The sequence below is a fragment of the Anopheles coluzzii genome, chromosome 2 (assembly GCF_943734685.1).
Source record: "Anopheles coluzzii chromosome 2, AcolN3, whole genome shotgun sequence".
Taxonomy (NCBI): Eukaryota; Metazoa; Arthropoda; class Insecta; order Diptera; family Culicidae; genus Anopheles; species Anopheles coluzzii.
The window spans coordinates 3,193,166-3,214,310 of NC_064670.1; the positions used below are offsets into that span (position 1 = coordinate 3,193,166).

The window sequence follows — 21,145 nt, forward strand, 5'->3', positions numbered from 1 at the left end:
TGACAGTTTGCAAACTACAGTGGGGAAGGTTGTGTCATAAGCAGCAGTCGCGTTGTCAATAATGTCTGAAGCATTTGTCTAGAATAGCATTTCATTTCCGTTTTCATTTGATTCTGCTTATTTATCCTTGCAATACCAATATTTCTCTGTTACTGCCTTTTCAGCGATTTATCATGACACTGCGCACCTTTTCTGTTGCTAATGTAGTGAAATATCAAAACCCAGCCACATGACCATCACTATCCCACAAGAAATCGGCCAAGGTGCTTACATAGATTAAGGTTTGTCAACATAAATAAAAAATCATACGTATTTTGAATCGATTTATAAATTTGTAGAGTTGGAAAAAAGGTTTCTTTAGGTGAATGAACACGATTGCTCTAATTTATTGTTATTTTGAAAAAAAAATCAGAGGCAACGGTCTCGTCGACACGAAGATGCGTGTTTTGATTTATTGATCTACTTCCTACAAGATTTATCCTTTTTTCTGATTATATTCGAATGTGAAAAGAGCCAAATTTTGGCAATCGAAGCGTATAAAATCGATCGTTTGACTAAACGACTTATCTATAAAAAATGAATAAACGACAACTGCAGTGTAAATATACCATCACATCCAGTGCCAAATGTCACAGCTGTCTCGACGCTATACCATGGCCCAACCTGCACGAGTTGGATTGTTTGATGCGACAGACATTTGCTAGAATCCGCCTGCTAGAAACCGCCTGGAAAATTCACACAATCTCGTATTTGTCGGAATAGCGGCTGTCGGTTTTTCGTCTGCGTCGCCGTCGTGTGCTAACCTACAGAGAGAAAAGAGCCATTTCGCGCTAAAGAGTGCAAACGAGTTAACGACGGGTGAGCATTTCCATAGTCCGTGTTCGCGAAGCGTTAGTTGCTAAAACTGCTAAATTGCAAACGGGATATTACGGGATAAAGACGGCGAAACAGCAACGGTGCGAATATTATCCGTATAACACATTTTGCCGGGAACGGCAGCGGTGCATTGCGTCGGTATACTGGCCGTGCATAGTTGTGTATGGGGAATCTATGGTGTGTACGTGTGTGTGTGTGTGTGTGTGTGCGTTCGTGTACTGGGGAACAGTTAGCAGGAACGTGTAGGCTTTATCAAGAAAAGATTCGCCAATGGAATATCAAATGTGTTGTGTGCACATTGCACTAGTGGTCGAAACGGACGCGGTAGAAAGTGTTAAAAATCGTAACATTTTACCATTGTCGCCTAACCTCATTCTCCTAGCAAACGTCTATCCGATCTATCGCTATCACAATAGCAGGCATTGATTTCCGTTACGCGAGGGGGATGTGCTCCGCGAACTTGGGATGGACCGATTCTCGAAACAAACTTTCGCTATCGTACGCTGGCTACACGCTAGCACTGAATCAAAGACTTCGTGTTGCTTAAAACTCAATTTGTTTTCTTAACACTGTAGATCTAGTTTTCTTAACACTGTGTCTGTAGATTACAGCCATATATTCCGTCCGTGACGTCGGGCATGCCTTGATGCCTCCATACATGGTCTACAAAACCAGAACGATGCGAAACGTGAGAAACACGATGGCATGCGTGAGACGGACGGACGGTGATGGAATTTCCTGCATAAAGTCTGTATCCCGCCAGCCGCGCTCCATCTGTGTCGTTATGACCGGAAGCCTCATGGAAGGCCGCTTGAACGGATATTGAGTTTCTGGATGTACCCCACTTCGCTAAAAAAAAGCAGCAGATCATTCTCTGAAACATCGACTTTCCGCAGGGAGCAGCAGTGTTTCAATGGAAAACGCGTTGGCCGATGGCGTGGCCGAAAATGGGAAAGGAAATTTCCCATCGAATGTACTAGAAGCAGGCGGAACGATATCGTCATAGAAGCCGTTGCAAGCGCGCGCGTTCGTTTTGACACAACCTAGCAAGCTCTAAGCTCGCACTTCACGCGTTTCCTTTTCTGGGTGCCCACACCATTCCACGAAAGTGAATGCGTGTGTGTGTATGTGTGTGTGTGGGTTTTGTTTAGCCAGTTTAATTCTTCAAACACACGGTTGTAGCGTTTGAAAACTTTCCATCCATTTGTTCTCTCATTTCGTTCCTTAGGAGAGTTAATGTTTTTTTGGTTTTCTTGTCCTGGGACAACTTTGTACTTGTAGTGCAATTCGAGTTGTGCAGGATTGTGACGACAGTGTGCACGTTCAAACGAGGTGCACGGAACACGCCTTTCTTTTCTGTCAATTTTCCTTTTCATTGGATATTGGTTTTCCTTTCTCCCGCACTTGGCCTCGTTGTGGGTTGCGAGTGCTACAATATTGGAAACGTATTTTTCCACGAAATCAAGGTGGAGTTTAGCCCCAGGAGAATGGTTAGCGTTTGGTGGTGGTGGTGTGTGTGTGTGTGTGTTTGGAGGTGCTACGGCAAACGGGAATTTAAATATCCTGCTACCAACACCTATCGGAAGCATTGCACGCGAGACTAAAATTAAGGATACACTCGTGCCGAGACTCTCCCTTGTTTCTGGTTCCAGCACACTTACCCGTGCGGCAATACATAAACTCCACGGATTAAGGCCAGGCAGAGCAGCATGCACAGCTGTGAGCGATTGGAAAAGAGAGGACTATGCATTCATAATGCCAAGGAAAGAGAGAAAGAGAGTGTGGAAGAGACATGGAGAGACATGCAGAAAAAGGGAGCCTTTGGAGCCTTTTCGGTCCGGTTTGTCCAGGCGCACATATTACACAACACACACACACACATACACTCAGACATCCTCAGCGCACGCGGGTCGAGGCGCATTAAAACCATGTGCTCCGGTTGTTGTTGGCTGGCCCGCTTATGTTTCAAGGTCAGCAATAGCAGCAAGCCTGGGGTGCCTTGGGGTGTTCCCAACGTAACATCTCCTGGCAAGCACTCGGTGCTCTGGGTCCTTTCGGGGGCAAATTTATGCAACCTTTGCTAGGGACCCGCAATATGCCGGGGGTTTTGGGGCGATTGCATCGATTACAGCTTGCGTTTTTATATGGGGCATTGCATGTTGCACGGATCGGGATTTCACTTTCACGTCCTCATCTGTGAGGGTTTAGGACACATGTAGCCTTATTATGATTTTTTTTTATTCAGATGCATCACTCTCAAAGAAAAGCGTTGAATACGAATGCTTCAAACATGCAAACCTGGATTCTTCATGATGCAAATGAGATCTACACCCGATGTGCCCAGTCTTTAACACGTTTAATGATTTATTATTAACATTACCGTCCCCACCTTTCAGAGAAAGTATACGATTGCAGTTGGAATATTACCCAGTGGAGAGTTAGTGGGGCCATTTATTTTCGAGCACTCTGATGATGGTACTTGAGCATGGAAAAGCTGGCTCCAGATGGCAGACTAGCAGACCAGTTTCACTCTCTTCAGTTTCATGCGGTGCTCTGCATATGGCGGTGAATGCAGAGCTGAATAGAAAGAGAGCGAGCATCAAATAACGTTAATGCAATTTCGCGGGAGGGAAAGTGTTTATGTTCTCTATACAAATAATCAATCAACTACTATATGCGTTTAATAATGTTAATCCGCTTTGTGATGTCTTGCCCCGCTAAGACCGTCCCATCATTCATCGCTGGGCATAGACGCTCATCGTAGCAGGCTGCGAATGAAAATGCAGCATCGTGTATCGTGCACATTCCTTTCGCAGATCGTTTCGGGAAAAGTTGCTTTTTTGTTGCGAAATATTAAAGCTGACATTATTGAAGGTTTTTCTTCTGCGTGAAATTTACTTTTAATAAGGAAGTGGCGGTACGTTGGGGGCGAATTTTCTCTGTGAACTATCATTATTTTACTTTTTTTGCGGCAGCATAGTTCGCAATTCATCGTTACGCAGTTACCGTGGGATAGTGAAAGGTTATTTCTGTTTCGCGAGAGGTGTTTCCGATCATTCTTTTACCTTTACCTAAAACAGAGACCGTGGAAAAGCATTAATTGTCAACTTTTCTTCTCTGTGATAATTGGCTCTTGTAACGCGCCGCAGATAACTTTCTTCGCACTTACTAATCGAGTTTCTTTTCACCGTTTGCTACAGGTATTCGTCTTAAAAGCCTTCACCATCACCATCTAGCCACCGCAGAACAAATAGCGCCGGAAAAATGAGTGACCGCAAAGCCGTCATCAAGAATGCCGACATGGGCGAGGAGATGCAGCAGGACGCTGTGGACTGCGCAACACAGGCCCTGGAAAAGTACAACATAGAAAAGGTACGTCTGCTGGTTGACTGGAGGGGAGGGAATGGTTAAGAGGGGGAGAGGGAGAAGTTGTCGGAAATACGTATCCATAACGAGCCCTGCTCGGTGGACGCAGTTCGCTGCAGTTATTTCCAGCCAGAACGCCTCGCAAACCCGGGAATTTCATTTGCAGACAATAATAGTACAAGGACAGGTCACCGCGGCAGTGCCTAGCCAAGGACGCGAATGCGTGAGACCAGACCTTGCGTTAGTGTGGGTAACTGCGATGCCTCGGTGCGTTTGTATGTGCATGTGGGAAAGGCCTACAATGAACCTGGCAAGGAGATGAGGGTTAACAGGGATGACAGAGTCATTCCTTCATAGAAGTAGACATTTGTTAGACATCTGAGAGAGTGTACCGGAGTAGTTCGTCTGGTGTGTCAGTCAACGGGAGTCGTATCCCACGTATGCCCCACATCCCCCGTAGGCAGGAAGCACGCGCGCTAAAGCTATTAGTTTAATTTTCACTTTCACGAACACGGTTTACGTACATTGTCTCGACGGTACGCCGAGACCCGTACGTACAACCACCAACCAACCAACACGCCCACACTGGCGCTAACGTTGGCGGTGTAAATGGGCGAATTAATAGCACACACCTGCTGAGCTCGTTATGGTTCCCAAAGCGCCACTGTCAGACGCTTCCTCGGCAGTCGTGGTGAGGCACGCTTTCAAAATTCATCTTCTGTTTCTTGAGTGCACTCGTCGGATCGGAGGTGTTTTTTCCTTGGCCCCCATCCATCGTGCGAATTAAATGATCAGCTTTGAAAACTTTCTAGGTACGCAACCTGAGGAGAGCGCCACGTTTGGGACCGAGATGGAGATATGATGGGGGGGGGGGCATGGTGTGTTCTTGTTGTGTGCAGTTTCTTCTTGGTCGTCCTTACTTTGTTTCGACCATGACCCCGTTTGGGGTGGTATGTTGGTGCAGCACAACCGTACACTTAATGTAACTAAAGTTGGCCCCCAGAGATGGGTGACGAAACGGTGATGATGTCACTTTAGCGTCGAAACTGTCCGCTTGAACGTCGTAGAGCGTAGAGGGTGTGTGTGTGTGTGTGCGTGTGGTTGGAGACCGCGTAGTTAGGGCGAAAGGGGAGGAAGCGTTTGTTTTGGCAGCTCTATCCTCCACTGTACCAGCTGACTTTAGTTCTCTCTTCCTTGGGGAGGATCAGACGATTTGGCGAGGAGCGACAGCGCAAGAGAGAATATGTTCACTGAAGCTAGTTGCTTGGGAGGTGAGCTGTGCGGGGTTGTACATGTGCGTACCCCTCGTGCTCGTTATCACACTCACCTACTGGTGACGGGAATAGCGCAACGTCGTGCAGTTAGATGCGCCTGTAATAAATTGATATTATTTTTAGCCTCGGTCAAAGTTGTGCTTCAACTGCAGGAACGACTTTTTCTAGTTCACTGAAACAAGCGTGATGGTGTTGCTGGTGAGGGCGGCACCTATGTTGCGCCGTTTTGTGCTTGAATTTGTTCGTGATGTAAGCAACGCATATAGCGTTGATGAAGGTTAGGGTTAACAGAACGCATGTTGGTGGTGTGGTACAACATAAGTTAAAGAATGATTATGGTGCGATTTTCAAATGAAAAGGTTCTAATGTGATCAAAAAGGTGATGATTTTTTTAATATAAATTTTGATAGGCTTTGATTTGAGTGACATAAAAAACAGAGATACGACGGCAAAAGCCGATTATTTTACAATCGATACCCAAATCAATGCAATGGCCTGGCATGAAACTTACTGAAAAAATGTTTGATTTTCTTTCACGAGAAAATGGAACACCACCACATACCTTTCAACGAAGAGGAACGTTTCGTTCGCATTTGGTAAAATGTTCACGTACTCTGCGGCAAAAATGGCCGATACCATTTGCCCAGTCAGGACCTTTTTCGCTTTGCAAGGGTGGGCTATTTCGCTTCACTTTAGCTCCCTCCTCTTCCTCCCCTTACTGAAAAGGCACAAATGCTGGGGATATGCGAAGAAAAGTTGAGCGAAAATCGTACTCTACCCCGTTTACTTGCACGTTCTGTGCTGTGAGGTGATATGTATGTTGCACGGTAGAGTTTATGCAAACCTCTGACTCATTTGTTTTGTTATTTCGCTCGATTCTTCGAGAGTAAATTGTAATCTACGTTGAATGGAACCTGTGTGGTGGCTTTCCATTTCGCGCTGTACTATAGAGCCCACAAAACCAGTATCATCATCATGATGCTTTCGTGTGTTCGGCAAAGGCGTTGAAATTGTATCACCAAACAAAGACTCTGAACTGAACTTTTGAACACGTCTGTTTCACACACACGCAAAACGATTGCACTTTGCACGGCGCCCATTATTTCTGTCCTGCTGGTGTGTGTGCGTGCTGTATGGTATGTGCACATGTGCAGAACTCGAGGCAACTATTTTACCCCTGGGAAACGGAGAAAACTTTTCCTTCCGGAACTGTCTAAAAGCAGCATTTGTACGTGGAACATTCAACGCACGAGCTAGGTGTATCCCAAGCAAGGGAGAAAAAAATTACGATAAAGTGCTCGAGAATCACACGATCGAAGGTGACGATAGGATGGTGTGCGCGGTATCGATTTGTGCGCAAGTGTGCCATTGTGGCGTGGTGTAAGTAGCACTTTCCTTTCAGCTCTCTGGATCACAAGTGACCGGAAGTAGCGTTTGTCCGGAGCGCTGCACGACCGTACGGCCAAGAGAAAAGATTGTGCAAAGGGCGTACTTTTTTAACTGCCGTGTGCGCGGTTCGAGGCCGGATCTGGAGTGGAATCTTCTTACCAGCGTCGTTCGGGAAGGCAGTAAATGGAGTAAAGCATTTAGTGGCTGTTTTTATGTGCGGATTTCTTCTTTAGTTTCGCTTTTAATTTTATATTCTTTTTTCTTAGGTTGTGAAGGATCCTTGCTTCGTTCTTTTGCCTTCCGTCGTCGTGCGCCTTGCCCACTAACACTTGATTTATGTCAAGTGCAAAGGGAAAAGAATGAAATAATCGCTTTTCTTACCCACCGGTACGCCACCGTGTATCATAATTCCGGTTTGTGGCTGAGGCATTGCGGTTAGATGGCGAGTGCTCGAGCGAATGTCCTTTTGATTTCCGAGCTTACGCTGGCTGGCCTTCTCGCTCCGCTCTCGTGCCCTCGATGATGGTTACATTGCACTGCTTGGAGCTCTGCTTCTGCTTTCTATCCAACAACGAAACAGTGTGACGCGCTGCTTGGTCGAAGTGTGGTTGCACATCGCAAAAAAGGGAAAAAAAACAATGTTTTGCCCTTCTGGGTGGTTCATAAAAATTGGCATAACAACCACTTGGGCTGGATGGATGATTCCTGGCGTGTGTGTGTGCGTGTGTGTGACGACATTGGGGGTTGGTAGCAGGGATTAGCTGAGTTACCTTGACTGTGTGGTTGTGTGTGTTTTGGTTTTGTTTTCGCCTCAGGCAACATTACTTATTCATTTCCTTTCCCTTCGATGGTGCCAAGGGCGTGCGGGAGGGGGCAGTAGTGCGTGCTCTGGCATAGAGTGAGAGATGTATGCTTTTCCGCATTAAGCTGCGTAATTCATATTCAGATCAAACTGCTTTTTATGACACCCGGACAGTTGCTTTTACTGCGCGGTGTTACGGTGGTTACGAGGTGCGGTTCACGATGTGAAGACGTTTATACGTTTGTTAGTGTTGTTTCGATATTCGATATCTAAGAGAAAATGTGTTACTTTGCTTATGTTTCGATATTTTGTTTGAAATTTAAAGAATATGTTATCATTTTACAATCGTTGAATAATGCTAGTAGTGTTTGGATGTTGAAATTAAATGCATTTCCATGCACAATATTTAAAGTGCCTGCGCCTGTAGTGTCGCAACAACAGAGTTTTGCTCAAAAACGAAACTTCATAAAGCATTAATACAAGAACAACATGGAAGTTGAAATTCCTTCAAATCATTTGTGACCGTTATTAGGGCCACACGGCTTTTATCCTTTTTCTCGCAATGTCGAGCATTGCCGACCTAAAATCCTTTCCCCATTATTTTGATGGCCCTGGGTGTTTGGGTCGTTCGATGATAACTGGCCATGCGACCATGCGTAATGGAGCTTGAAGCCGACGACGACACATGCTTGAACTCCACAATAAATACGAACCGAGGGATTGTCGGTTATGGTTGGTTTTGTAGGGCAAAAAGGACCCTAGCGCGTTGTCTCCTCTCCTTCGTGCGATCAATCGTTTCGTTTTGTGCCAGTGTTCTTGGTCCCAAGAAGAAGGAACACTTGAAAGAATGTCGCCCGAAGATCATCATTTGGTTTTGGGGGGTGGTGGATTTACTAAGGACCACAAACTTGTCTTCTTCTGCCAACTTTATTATGGTTTGAAGAGCTTCGTGATAGTAGCAGTAGCCGATGATGTGTTAGAGTGTGTTGTATTCGTCCTAAGATATAGTCGTTTGGTCTGTGTTTTGGTGACGTTTTATGAGTGTTAAGATTCAAGATTCCCTTCAGTACTCTTGCCGTTTCGGAGCAGTGAACAAACTGTGCATCTCGTCACTAATGATGTTTTGTGTAACTGTGTCTCCAGCGAATTCCGGACGCCACCGTCCAGGAGCTTTAACACAACTGCGTGGCACGAGAACATTTTTCTTGATTTCGTTCGCTACAGTAAGGGAGTTGAAGAAGATGTGATACGCGTTCAAGTGGAATAATTGTGTGGACGATTCTTTTTCGATGGGTGAGCCAGGGGAGTGTTCGTTCAGTACAGGTGTAAACTCATAATTGTGAAGAACATTCATTATAGGGGTTGTTCCGAGAAAATCTACTCATTCCTCTTGTTTGGCATAAGGCAATACAAGTATGATATGGTACAGGGTTTTACAGCATAGAAAATATTTTGGATTTGGCGGTCTTCTTGACGTACGCGAGCAGTGATACTTATGAATGTTTGAATTTAATTCTAAATCGGATTTTATTTTCAACAAACTTGTGGTACATAGTTCTACCAACAAGTAACGTTCTCTTTGCGCAAATAAGGCACCAAAACGTACATCTCCCTGGCAACATTATTCAGAATATGTTTGGGCAGTAGGGGTTCGGGGTTCATGAGCTGCCTAAATGCGGCATTGATACAGAAACTTCCTGAATGTGATTTCCTACAAGTTTGCCTAAGTGGGAAATGGCATGTTCCCGTTTATTTCCTCCGCCAAATTGCAATCGACTATCGTTTTCGATTGGGGCCTCGCATTTTCGGCATTTGGGAAAATGGGACTCATTGGCAGTGGGAGGTGTATCCATTTCCCATTGGTAGAAAAGGGGAAATGCGCTGTTCAGGGCGGCAAACTTCTTCAACCTCCGGGCCTAAATCTAGCGCAACAGCACGCCATTTGCTAAAACTCGATTTCGAATGAGCTTTTGCCCCCCGTTCTCTGCTTGTTTGGGATAGGTTTTATCGCGTGTCTACCCTTTATAAGAGCTCTCGTCCATCCCCAGTGCCGCCGTAGTTTTGTTCGTTTGATGTTCCGTCTGGCAAAGTGGAAGGTGTTGCGAGCTGTGTTTTATAAGAGAAATTAAATTTGGCCTAGTTTGGCGAAGTTTAAGCATTTGACACTCCTTAATCGAGGTTATGAGAAACGACTGAGCTGCCAATGGGGGTGCGTTTTCCTCCAAGCCGTGTTTCGTGTTAAGTTCCTGCCCAACGAAAGGTGAGGCTTGGTTATGGCAGTGATTTGCAATCAGTAATCACTGCACAAATAAGAACCAGCCCAGTGATAATTGTACTTTGATGCTTTGATGGTCCAACCACAAGCTCTCAGTCCATCAGAGCTTTATTACCTCGCGATTCCATTTGGTCTCTGAGTTTATTGGGCTTTTTTTTACCGTGCTATGCCTGAAGACATGACGTAGATCAATTTTTGACGTCTGTTACTTATCATCGAATATATAGACAGAAATACAACAAGCGACTGTTGTTCGACAGCCTCTCCTGGTACAATACTGACATCAGTGTGCACGTTCTCTGTGTATCCTGGCGCTGGTCATTTCGACGTAATAGAAAGGTGGGATTATTAATAATTCACGAAAAGTGTGATAACACATTGATCGCTAACACATTTTTTCTAGATGCCATTAGTTCTCTTGGTAAAGCTTTGTCATTTGTGTCTGTGTTATTTCACCGGAAATGATGCTTTTTGAAACCCATGCCTGTTTGGAATTAGTTTATTTGCTGGAGCGTCACAATCCTGAAATAGAATTATTTTATTCAATGCCTGCGAGGGAGATAATCGCTCGACGGTGTGGTTGTGTGTCTATCGCTGCACGTTTGGGTGTTGTTTTATCGCATCGAATTTCAATTGCAAAGCTTAATGACATTTCGTTTCGCGGGAACACATAAAAAACAGAAACGAACACCTACATGAGTAACAATTTCAACCATGGATAGTCCTTTGATGTTGATGAAAAATGTCAGTCTCATTTCATTGGTATGGGGGACACCTTTTTTGTAAGGTAAGGATCATACCCATTGGCCCCTGAAAAGCCTACTTTTGTGCATCATGGGAATGATACGATGTAGTGAAGTGTTGTTAGCGAACCAGTATGAGTGTACTGTGCCAGATTTTCACTCTGCCAGTTTCTGTCGCTAGAACTCTTTGATGTGAGCATGGTCTTGCGTGGTATGGACGCTCTCCTGCGTGCAAGCGTATGTATGAGTATGCATGGAAGGAAGGATAACAACTCATAAAAGAAGCGTAAAAGGGTTGATTTCTGTGACCTATAAAAAGAAAAATCACATCCACAACACTAGCTAGTTACGATTGAGTGACGTTTGGCCGTACGTATTGCCTGTACGTGTTTTAATTTCATAGGGATTGGAAGTACGAGCGAAAACTGAAACACAATTCAAGCACTAAAACGCTACGTCGAATGGATGTCACAAGGGGAATATGCAGCGATTGCAAAAATACAGCGTATGTGGCATGGTCATCGTAGATACTTGGAGTAACAGCGTTTGTGGCCGAATGGTACAAGCTTTTAGACACATTTGTTTTTATTGCAAATGTGCAAAGTCCAACTAGAAGGTTATGCATCAAATTCTGATTATAGTGCATTTTAATAACTCGTTAATCTTGAAAATGATGGTTCTAATGATACGGACACAGTTGGAAAACCATGAAAATGTTTTTCTTTTTGCATTTTGCTCCACCTTAAATGATGCAACAGATGAAGAAGTTAACAGCTGATACGACGTTTTGCTTGTTAGTTTGTCAAGCAAGCCATTGTACGGTTAAGGCAAGCAGGAGAGGAGTACGCTGGGCTGGGGAATGTTTTTGAAATGTGGAAGCCAGTCGTATAAACAATGATAAAAACTTGTTGATTTATGAATCCTCACTTTTAGCTCTCGACCTGCCTTCTGATAAGGAAGGTATATGAACACTGTGTAGCAAACTGGGTTTTGTGTTTTTAGGATAAAAATCATCATCATCTCTACGTACACTATCTGGGGGCAGTGGCGTAAGATACAAAAGGGATTTATTATTATGTTGTTTTGGCATGGGATACAGTTTGGTGAAACTCCAATTACGATTTAATGCAAAACATTCTGCTAGATAGTTGCCCATTTACTGACGTGACTGCAATTAGTATTATCTGCAAACAATCTCGAGAAAGAGGATATTCTATTTGTTCACAGTTATGTAAGAAATTTCGTTGTAATTATTTGAGAAACTTGTTGAAACATACTGTTACCTGTTATAGTTCACATAACGCAGCACCATTTGAAAGTGCCAAAATTCAATTTTCCATCTGTAGGAATATTCTGTTAGCTTTAAAAGGGGTGTTTGGAGGTTGTGGAGCTTTTCATAGCCAGAGTACAACTTGCCAAAACGAGTATTACAGAGAGCAAGGATCTCTTGCCGTGAGGGGAAATTGGGATAACTTCCACTGCAGCAATTCCACGAGCCCCAGCCCCTTTGCTTTGTGTGTTCGGTTTGGCCGTAGTGAAAGAGGAAACCTCTCGGGATTACTTTTCTCCGTTGCGGATGTGGAAATTTCCGGCAATCTTGTATTTCCGCCCCTAGAGCCGCAAGAGTAGTGCACGTGACCAGAGAGGGGAGAGCGAGCGAGAGTGCGGAGAGGTCTTTCGGGAAATTCGGAGTCGGCCGCGGAAAACACACAAGATTTGCTTTGTTTATAAATCCTCCCAATGTCCGCAATGTGAGAAAAGCGATTCATAAATTGATTGATTTATTGTCTCCTAATGGAATTATGCTGGCCTCTTCCCATCTCCCCTGCCTCTTACACCTACTATGCTGGGAAGAGGTGGGTTGTATACAAGGACTCGGTGTTGTTTGTGGATGAGAATGGGTTTACATAAACTTTTCCTGCTACGATTGTGTGCTTGGAAGAGGAAAAGTTGTACAATAATAGGTAGACTGTTGATGGATGGATCGATTTCGATGTATAGATAGAGCGAGCGATCGTGAGGGGAAGGATATAGGATGATGTGGTACTGTTGAACATCCTAGCCAAATCCAAAATGCATCTTGAAGGGAAGGAAGTCTGCGAGGAATCCTCTTCTAGGTGACAGTTGTGGGCGAAATGCTTTTGAATCCTTTGGCCCATGGTGTGGTGGATTCTAAAGATAGTCATCTGTGTGACGTTGATAACATGGAAAATGGACCGATGACACCCAACTACGTAAAAAGAGTGGGTTTTCGCCGGAATAAAAGCCATAGCGAAAAGAATGCAGGAAGCGACCGGACGGCATGGTCGGTGCGGGACCGTAGGAGAGCCAGGCTTTTAAATTTAATTTTCGCCCTTTAGTCAGAGTCTCAGCTGTCGAACAACGGTGCTTCAACGCTGCCCGAAACATACTGTCCCCCGGCCATGCTGTGACGCCTGTGCCGGAGCTGGTGACCCAAGCAAATTGCTGGAATTTTCCATTTTATTTTCGTGTCGTTGCTAAATTTAGTCCGTTCTAGTGTCCCTGCGGGGCACATCGGCAGGTTTCGCGGTCTCCGCTTTTATCAACGACCCGCTGCCGGCCTTCGTCATCTGCCCAGAAGGAAATGATGATCGAACAGCATGTATTTCAATGAGGAACGCATTTTCACCACATAAAATGTGTCTGTGTGAGAGAAGGAGAGAAATATATTTTGCGAGAAGAAAACCGAGAGAAAGCGAGGAGTAAGACGTGGATGAACGATAGGTAGGAGGTTCGACTCGGCCAAAATTACAATATATGGGCCATGTAGAAAATACCTGGCACTCACACATACACCACACCCGCGTACACCCAAGAACACACACATTCGGGGAGTAGAGAATAAGGTATTGACCGAATTTTACCGCTTGTTGGGTAAGCGACGCTCAACAACGCCATCGCCGTTCATCATCATCTCCTCGAGAGATGTGTTGGCATTATTAGAGCAAATGGTGAGTCTATCCGAGAGAATAAGAGCAAAGCGAAAGGTTTAGCAGGGATCTCTTACACCCTGCCCGACGGCGGCAACGCACATTATAATTCACCAACCTGTTACAGATGGAAAATGCGAAGCGAGAGAGAATCGGCCGTTTTTGTACACTTTCGGAGTTGCGGCCCACATTCAACAAGCATCATCCGCCGCATGCCGTTTACGCGACCTTTCCGTTTAATTGTGGTAGAAACGTTGTTTGTGTGGGCGGCAGGATAGCTGACTCTGTGTGTGTGTGTGTATGTGTCATTTTTTGCCTTGCCGCAGGAAGTGGGTTTAAGGGCGCCCACCTTTAAGGGCAACAAAGCGTCGTCTTGCTGCGAAATGAAATGCAATGGTGTCCGTCATTTCGTTGCCACTCTGCTGTGGAGCTCCTTTTGGCATATGATTCAATTTTGGAATTAACTTTTATTCGCTGTTAACTGCGAGAAGGCAAAGGCCGTCCCCGCGTCGTCGGTGTCTTCGTTATCTGTTTTTGCTTCTCGTTTGCTTTTGGGCCGGGCGGCATCGCGCGTGAAACTCCGACGGAAAATGGAATAATAAATCCATTTAATGTCAAGATTTTAGTAGCTAGAGAGAGGACCAGCAGCAGCGTGCGAGCTCTGGGGGCTGGTAGGAAAATGAAGAGCCGTAAGCATATGCCCCAGAACCCTCGATTGCCACTCTCGAGATGATGACGACGATGATGATGGGAAGGAGGCTTCTCTTGAGAAGAAACGCTCTGTGTGCCAACGATGATGCTCATGATGATGGTGATGGAAAGCCGACCTGCACCCATCACCGTCCCTGCCGCCCTGAACCTCGTGCGGCTACAATTGGCCGGAGCGTGCGCGCGCGCTCATCTGGATGGAAAAGTTGTTTCAGCAACTGACCCGAGGAAAACCTGGTGCTGCCGCCTTGCTCTCTTCTTCCTTCATCTGAATCGTTTTTCCGTGAATTCATCATCATTTTCCGCGTCCCTCCTGTACACCACCTGTGCCACCCGGGGCTTAACTGGTGCCGCCTTTGGTTCGTCGCTGTGTTCTGTTCGGTAGAGAAAAAGAAAATAGCATTTGGAAAACGTTTAGTGAGTAAATTGACCATCGTTGAATGATTTAATACCGTTGTTGCCGTGTTGCCTGGCGGAGAGAACGAGTACCCTCGAGAGGGCGGAGATTGAAAACACCGAGGAAAATGACTCACTCACTAAATGTTGAATCTGTAGTAGGAATATATTTTTGTCTAGACATTTAATGCACCAAAAACCTGGTGCTGTGCTGTGAGTATACCGAGGAGCAGATGCTTTAACGTATATGTGCATGTCTTTTTGGTCGGATTTTTTTACGTGACTGTACAAAGCGTTCGAATTATCAATGCGCTTCTGTTAAGCAACTGAAGGGCTCTTTACATCAGACAAACACGATCGTTTCTGTTCTTCTGCATTACTTGGAAGGACGTTAGGTGAAGGACGAAGTGTACTGAAATAGCTAAAACGAACTGGTTAATTGTATGCCTAGCCGAAAGAACATTGACTAGTGAGTGAGTGGGTGCGAGGCAAGGGATTCAACTCACCTCCTAAAACCAATCCAACCCTACCGTACGGAGCTGCAACGCTAAAGGTACTCTCGGTGGTGAAATGGATCGATAAAGTTTTAACCAAGTTACGGTTGCCCACCACCACCACCACCACCAATACCATATCGTTTAAGGTAAAGTAAAGCAAAGCGCATTATAAACGGAGCCGGACGGACATCCTGCAGGTCTCTTCTGCTACAGTTCGTAAATATCTATCCATGTTCCCCCCCCCCCCCCCCCCCCCATGCAAGTGCGGAGTTTTGTTGCTGTTTGTGTTGGGTAAACAAATAAATTTTGCTTGAGCAAAAACTATCAACGATAGCGCATCGGAGCAGTACTACTCCCCGGGTCCAAATAATAAAATTTGCCAGGAATTGGGTAACCAATGGTGGGAGGGTTTGTTCAGTTGGTAAACTTTGCCAGCTTCTTCGTACGCAAGTAGTTCCGCTCAGAAGAACCACACCGCTTTTGGGTCGCTGTTGCCTTCGTCTCTTCGATTAGTGAAGGTAAGGTAAAAGGTGCTCGTTTTGATGATGGATGGATCCATGGGTATGGCTGTAAATGTCGCTAGGGAAAAGTTTCTAATCCGTCCAATTTTATGCACTTCTCTCTCCCTCTCTCTCTCTCTCTCTGGCAGGGAAACAGTTTATCGAATTTACACTCCTTTGCTCCCCGAGTATAAGGGGCGTCCATACCATGGCTAGAATGAATAGCGCAGTAAAACGATTATATGCCTTTTCCAGTTCGAGGTGACCGGAATTTGGTTGATGACCTCGATGTATGCGAAGGCATTCGTTCTTTGAAGTAAAGAACGGTGTGCGCCAAATAAGCTCAAGTTCAATGAAGGAAATACCTCTTCTAGACAGGGAGGTGAAAAAGATGGCCGCACAAAAGGTCGACCTATCTTTTCTGGCAACATATTTAGTGCCAAGGTAGTAGAATCTTCCAATTATGCCAACCCTCCCAAGAACATGTCGGGGGGCGCGGCAGTAAAGCTTGAGATTATTATCTATGCCATCACACACTGTTACTGACCTCAAAAAGTTTCTCTCGGATGTGTGTAATAGACGCCCCACACAACACAGCAGGGTAAGGAGTGCTCATTCGGTTTCGGCATAGTGTGTGGGGCCTCGGAGGTTTTATTGGTTTGTGCGCTGTTTGACGCTTGTGTTCTACTTGAATGTGCCTCCCTGGGCGTCGCGCGTCAGTCCGTCGGCGGCGGCAAGATCGATACGAAGTTTACCTTTTTATTGTGTTTCACAGGGTGTGGAAAGCGCGAGGAAAAAGTGCTCCAATTTTGTTCCAAGCCGCCCGCAGGGACAGGGCCGTGCCTCCGTATCGAAAATGGGGCTTTCGGAAAATCCGCATCCATTCGCTGGTGGTGTGTTACTAATGGGAGCTTAGCATGCTATCGTCCCTTCAGTAGGACATAGAACTCGCGAAGCCTACGATACAATTCGATTGAATAATAGCGACTTCATATCCTCAGTGACGATGTCAGTCAAGGCCATGGGTGGCCACAGCGGTGTATTGTATGTCCTGATGTGTGGGAATAGATAGTGATATGTCCATTAAATAGGACAAGTATTCCACACACACACAGCCATCCACTCCTCAAATACTCCAGATTTAAAATTTATGTTTTCATTAAAGAGATAAAGGTAAAACTCTGTCCCAAATTGTTCCCAGCCATAGGGAAAAGGTGTTTGAAAAGCTAGATTGGCTTGAAAAAATAAATAATATCCTATGCTATTCAAATTGGTAGGGTTTTCAGCAATTAAAATCTCGCCCCAATTAGTGTATAGTTTCCAGCATGACTTTTGACTCCAATGCAACACAGCTGGCATCATACAAGCGATTACCTACCTCTCTCTCTCTCGCTCTCGTGTCTGGTGTGGGTCGTATTTCAGAGTTAGAAACAGACGAAGCACCAGGCTGATTATGTCGCTCTTTCGCTATTTGCTAGACAAACACAAGCGAGCGATGAATGGTGCAAACAAGATGATGTGTCGAGAGTAGTTCCTGTATGTGTGCTCTCGTTCGAATCTCGCTCGCTCGCTCGCTTGTGCCTTTTAGTAGTTCCCATGCACATCGCTCGTGCTCAGGTGGTGAAGTTGAGCCACCACACCATCGCAACGTGGGACAAGCAAAAGCAAGCAGCTCAGCTGCAACTCAACTCTCGCGCTCTCAGACCACCCACCGTCGTCCCACTGCTTATGGCCCAGCAGCAAGCCGCCGCCACCCACTGCTGTCGTCGTAGTCCGGAAGTGGAGGTTGATTATGTTTACTTTTCATGTACACGTCGATGCACACAGCCCAACAACAGAAACGCAACTCCCTGCAGATGTATTTTTACCCTCCGCATCCTGCGTGGTTCGTTCACTTGACACTTTCACATCGCCAGGCCATGACGGTGCATACACAGAGAGGGAGATGCTTTCATTTATCCTGTTTATTCAGCAAGCGTCCTCGTTCTTTACGCTGTCCTTTGTGCTAGTGCTTTGGAGCAGCGGGAGCACTCATTTCCTGTGTTCCCGGTGGCGGCTGGTGGCACAAAGTTTTTGTGCACAGGAATAAAACCGCGTACCGTCGTGCAGAGATTGGCGGAGAGATTTTTCCAGCTGCCGCCGGTGCTGCCGTGCGACCCAAATTTGCCTTCACCATTATGTGGGTTGTTTTTTTTCGTTCCTCGGGAAATAAAGCGCATTATGAGACAGAGAGACAACAGTTGAAGAGGAGCCACATTTGGCGAATGTGGTGCGTCAGTGGTTTTCATCGATTGCTGCACACGAATGGGTTGTTTCGTACCGCTTTCGGTGCACTTTTCTAAAATGAATGTATGGATTTGTTGCATATGAGATGCTTGCTCTTGTATATTGTCCTTTGCATTGATGTAGTACGTTCAGTGTGTGTGTATTTTGGAGAGGCTGGAAGAACGGAGCATCCCCCCCTGACGAATTCTGGTCAAGTCTGCTGCTGGGACAATTGGACATTTTGGCTGGAACTGTTTCTCAAACCATTCGACATGGGGCGACAACGATTGGACGATTAACTTAAAACAGCCACGATCATGTTACCTTTTCTAACCATATGAATTCCACGATCAGTTTTTAATAACTGTTTTTTTTAATCTTTTGCTCTCCATTTTAGGACATTGCTGCCTACATAAAGAAAGAATTCGACAAAAAGTACAACCCCACCTGGCACTGCATCGTGGGCCGAAACTTTGGATCGTACGTGACGCACGAAACGCGTCATTTCATTTACTTTTATCTCGGTCAGGTTGCCATCCTATTATTTAAGAGCGGTTAAACCACACAACCTTAGCTTAATATCATCGGAATGCTGTAAAAGAATGGGAGCGAGGACGGGATCGGACGGTGAACGGCGAAGCGTGTAGAGAAATGGCAACGATTGCGTATTTAGCGGCGGCATCCACATATATGGACACGGCCTTCAACCTGCAGTCGGACGGCGGGAGGATGTTGGAGGGGTTGGAGAAGCCGAGCCGTAGATGCGAAGGAGTAGTAGAAACGGAACGATGGATAGATAGCTGGATTGTGAGGGGCGCGAGGAACCATTATTAGAAGCAGTGGGGAGAGGAAATTTGACATTCTTATATATTTACCGTGAACTATACTAAATCGAACGAAGCAGAGCTGTACCAATTAAGTAAATCAACTTTACCGGAACTCGCGAGCAAAAATGTGTACTGTCCATGGGTGTGGTGTGGTCGTAAAACCAAGCTGCTCGGAATCAAGGAAGGCAAACCATCTGTCCAAACATGCCCCTGCCAGCATAATATCTCATGCCACTAGTTCGTCTGGGAGTGTCGTACAGCAGGCAAATACAATGCCCCCCCCCCCCCAAAGAGTGTGGCCGACCATAAAACCGACGTTCAAGTTGTAAACTAAAATTCCATTGCGTTCAGTAAAGGTGTGTGTGTATGTGCGTATATCGTTGTGATTGAGAATTGTAATCGATGTACAGGATCGCTGCCTTTGTCCAATACCTTTGAAAATCTTGCTGAGATACAACATTCTAGTAACACAATCAATCTCTCGATCGAACGTTTAGAAGTGGCCATTTTACGAAGAGAAGAAATTCCGTGTCCCGCAGAGGCTATGAAAAATGACCGGGACGAAGGGAGTTATGATGAGGGGACAGTAGACGGGAACTGGTAAAGAACAGACATGGCCGTGGACGGATGAACAGCAGTAGTACGTGATCTTTCACAAATCCTTGTTATTCCTCTCAAAGATCGATCAACTCTGAAGCATATTCAAGCGAAGGGAGTAGAGGAAGGATACGCATTCATTCTGGCTAGCAACCGAATCACGGTAACATTCATTATTTGCAGGGACACTCTACAAACACACAATTTTTAACGTTTGCAGACAGTAACGATATCTCACAACCGATGGAGGGAAGTAGGAAGAACACACCCGCAGACAGGCTCGAGAAAAAAAACAAAGAACGATCTTCTCAATTCGCTTTCCCCGGGTGATGATAGTGTTTAAGGCAGCAGGGTGAAGGACTCGCAGGACTTCTATATCGCGATCGATCGATAGAGTTTTTGTTTTTGTTTTTGAACGGCGAGATTTCACTTTTCACGTTTGGTTCAGTTCGGTCCTCGACCACTTAATAGTATATGGTAGGAAAGGTGTGCTTTTCCTTCTTCATCAAAGATAGTTTAGTGCGCGAACGGAGAGCGTGTTGCCTTTCTGCGGCAAAGTGCGCAACGTTTCGCAACGTGCGTCGAGTGTTTTCGCACGTGCCACCACGGCGTAGGGGTTTGAGAGGCGTTAGTTTTCTTCTTTTTTTTGCGGCACTAGAATGTTTTGACTCCTGAAAAGAATTTATGAACTTTGAACTTATGAATTGGTCGTCTTAGTTCCGTTTATTATTATTGCTAGTTTTGTTTTTCCACCATAGTATATCAAACGAATGAAGGAGTATAAATAAAGAATTACACTCGAAACTACAAAACTAACTTGCATAGAACTGACCAGAGGAGGAGGAGGAGGAGAAGGAGAGCCTTTTTGTGTTGACAAGTGTGAGTGGTAGTGAATGAGCAAAGTAGAAACCTCTACAGCAGTAGTGCATACGCGCGGCGCACACAGTCACGGTATGTGCAAGCACAAAAAACAAACACAGGAACTGCTTGAGCTGAGAGCAGATTGCAGCTCTCTGCAGTGGGTGGGCAGTATGATCCGTAGGTGTGATGAACAGTATGTAGTTTAGTCAATGAAGGTACTCCCCGGTGGCGGCGCAGAATAAAAGAAGGAAACAGAGATGGCACAAGAACTGTAGCTCTAACTGCTCTACTAGCTAAGCTTACGAGTATCTGCACTGATTTGATTGCGCGTGTGTGCGTGTGTGTGTGTGTGCATCGGAGCGCAAGTTCAAGAATTCAATTTCTAGTGATTATTCTCGGACCACCAGCTAACCACCAGCTGATACGATTTTTCATCATTCATTATCAATCATATTACGGTCACGTTGGTTTTGTGTTCGCCCTCTCCCTTCAAAATCTGCAAAACAACACTCCATTGTGATGTACGATGTATGTGTGTGTGTGCATGATGTTTGTGTGCGTGTGTGTGTTTGTGTGCATGTGGCTATAGTGAGCTCGAGTCGGCTAGATGTTAAGAAATATCAAAAGAATTTAGTGAAAACAAGCATGATGTGCGTGGCACATCGTCCGGATTCAGTCAACTTATCCCCTACGTTTGTGTGATCTTAGTTCCTCCAACTTTCTGGACCATGGGACGTAGAGTAGCAGTGCAGTATGTGTATGGGGAAGGAATGCTGCATTACATTTCTGTTCACACTGTGGTTTACGAAACACCCGTC

General features: G+C 45.4%; 1 protein-coding gene across 3 annotated transcripts; it reads left to right on the forward strand.

Annotated features, from left to right (window-relative positions):
* Nucleotides 1-727: 727 nt before the first annotated feature.
* On the forward strand, nt 728-20,601 carry LOC120947561 (dynein light chain 1, cytoplasmic). 3 transcript variants are annotated; one of them, XM_040362979.2, is made up of 3 exons: nt 728-858; nt 4,077-4,248; nt 18,440-20,601. In XM_040362979.2, the coding sequence occupies exons 2-3, from the start codon at nt 4,141-4,143 to the stop codon at nt 18,599-18,601; spliced, it is 270 nt and encodes an 89-aa protein (XP_040218913.1). In that variant the 5' UTR covers nt 728-858; nt 4,077-4,140; the 3' UTR covers nt 18,602-20,601. The 3 variants fall into 3 exon arrangements, with proteins under 3 accessions (XP_040218913.1, XP_040218915.1, XP_040218916.1); XM_040362981.2 differs by having other exon boundaries at nt 848-956; XM_040362982.2 differs by lacking the exon at nt 728-858 and adding an exon at nt 3,670-3,793.
* The last annotated feature ends 544 nt before the right edge of the window (nt 20,602-21,145 follow it).

Excerpts from the sequence above, each read along its gene's own strand:
- LOC120947561 (XM_040362979.2), top strand. The coding sequence starts at position 4,141 with ATGAGTGACCGCAAAGCCGTCATCAAGAATGCCGACATGGGCGAGGAG. Across the intron at positions 4,249-18,439 it reads AAAAGTACAACATAGAAAAG|GACATTGCTGCCTACATAAA; the intron begins GTACGTCTGCTG and ends TCTCCATTTTAG.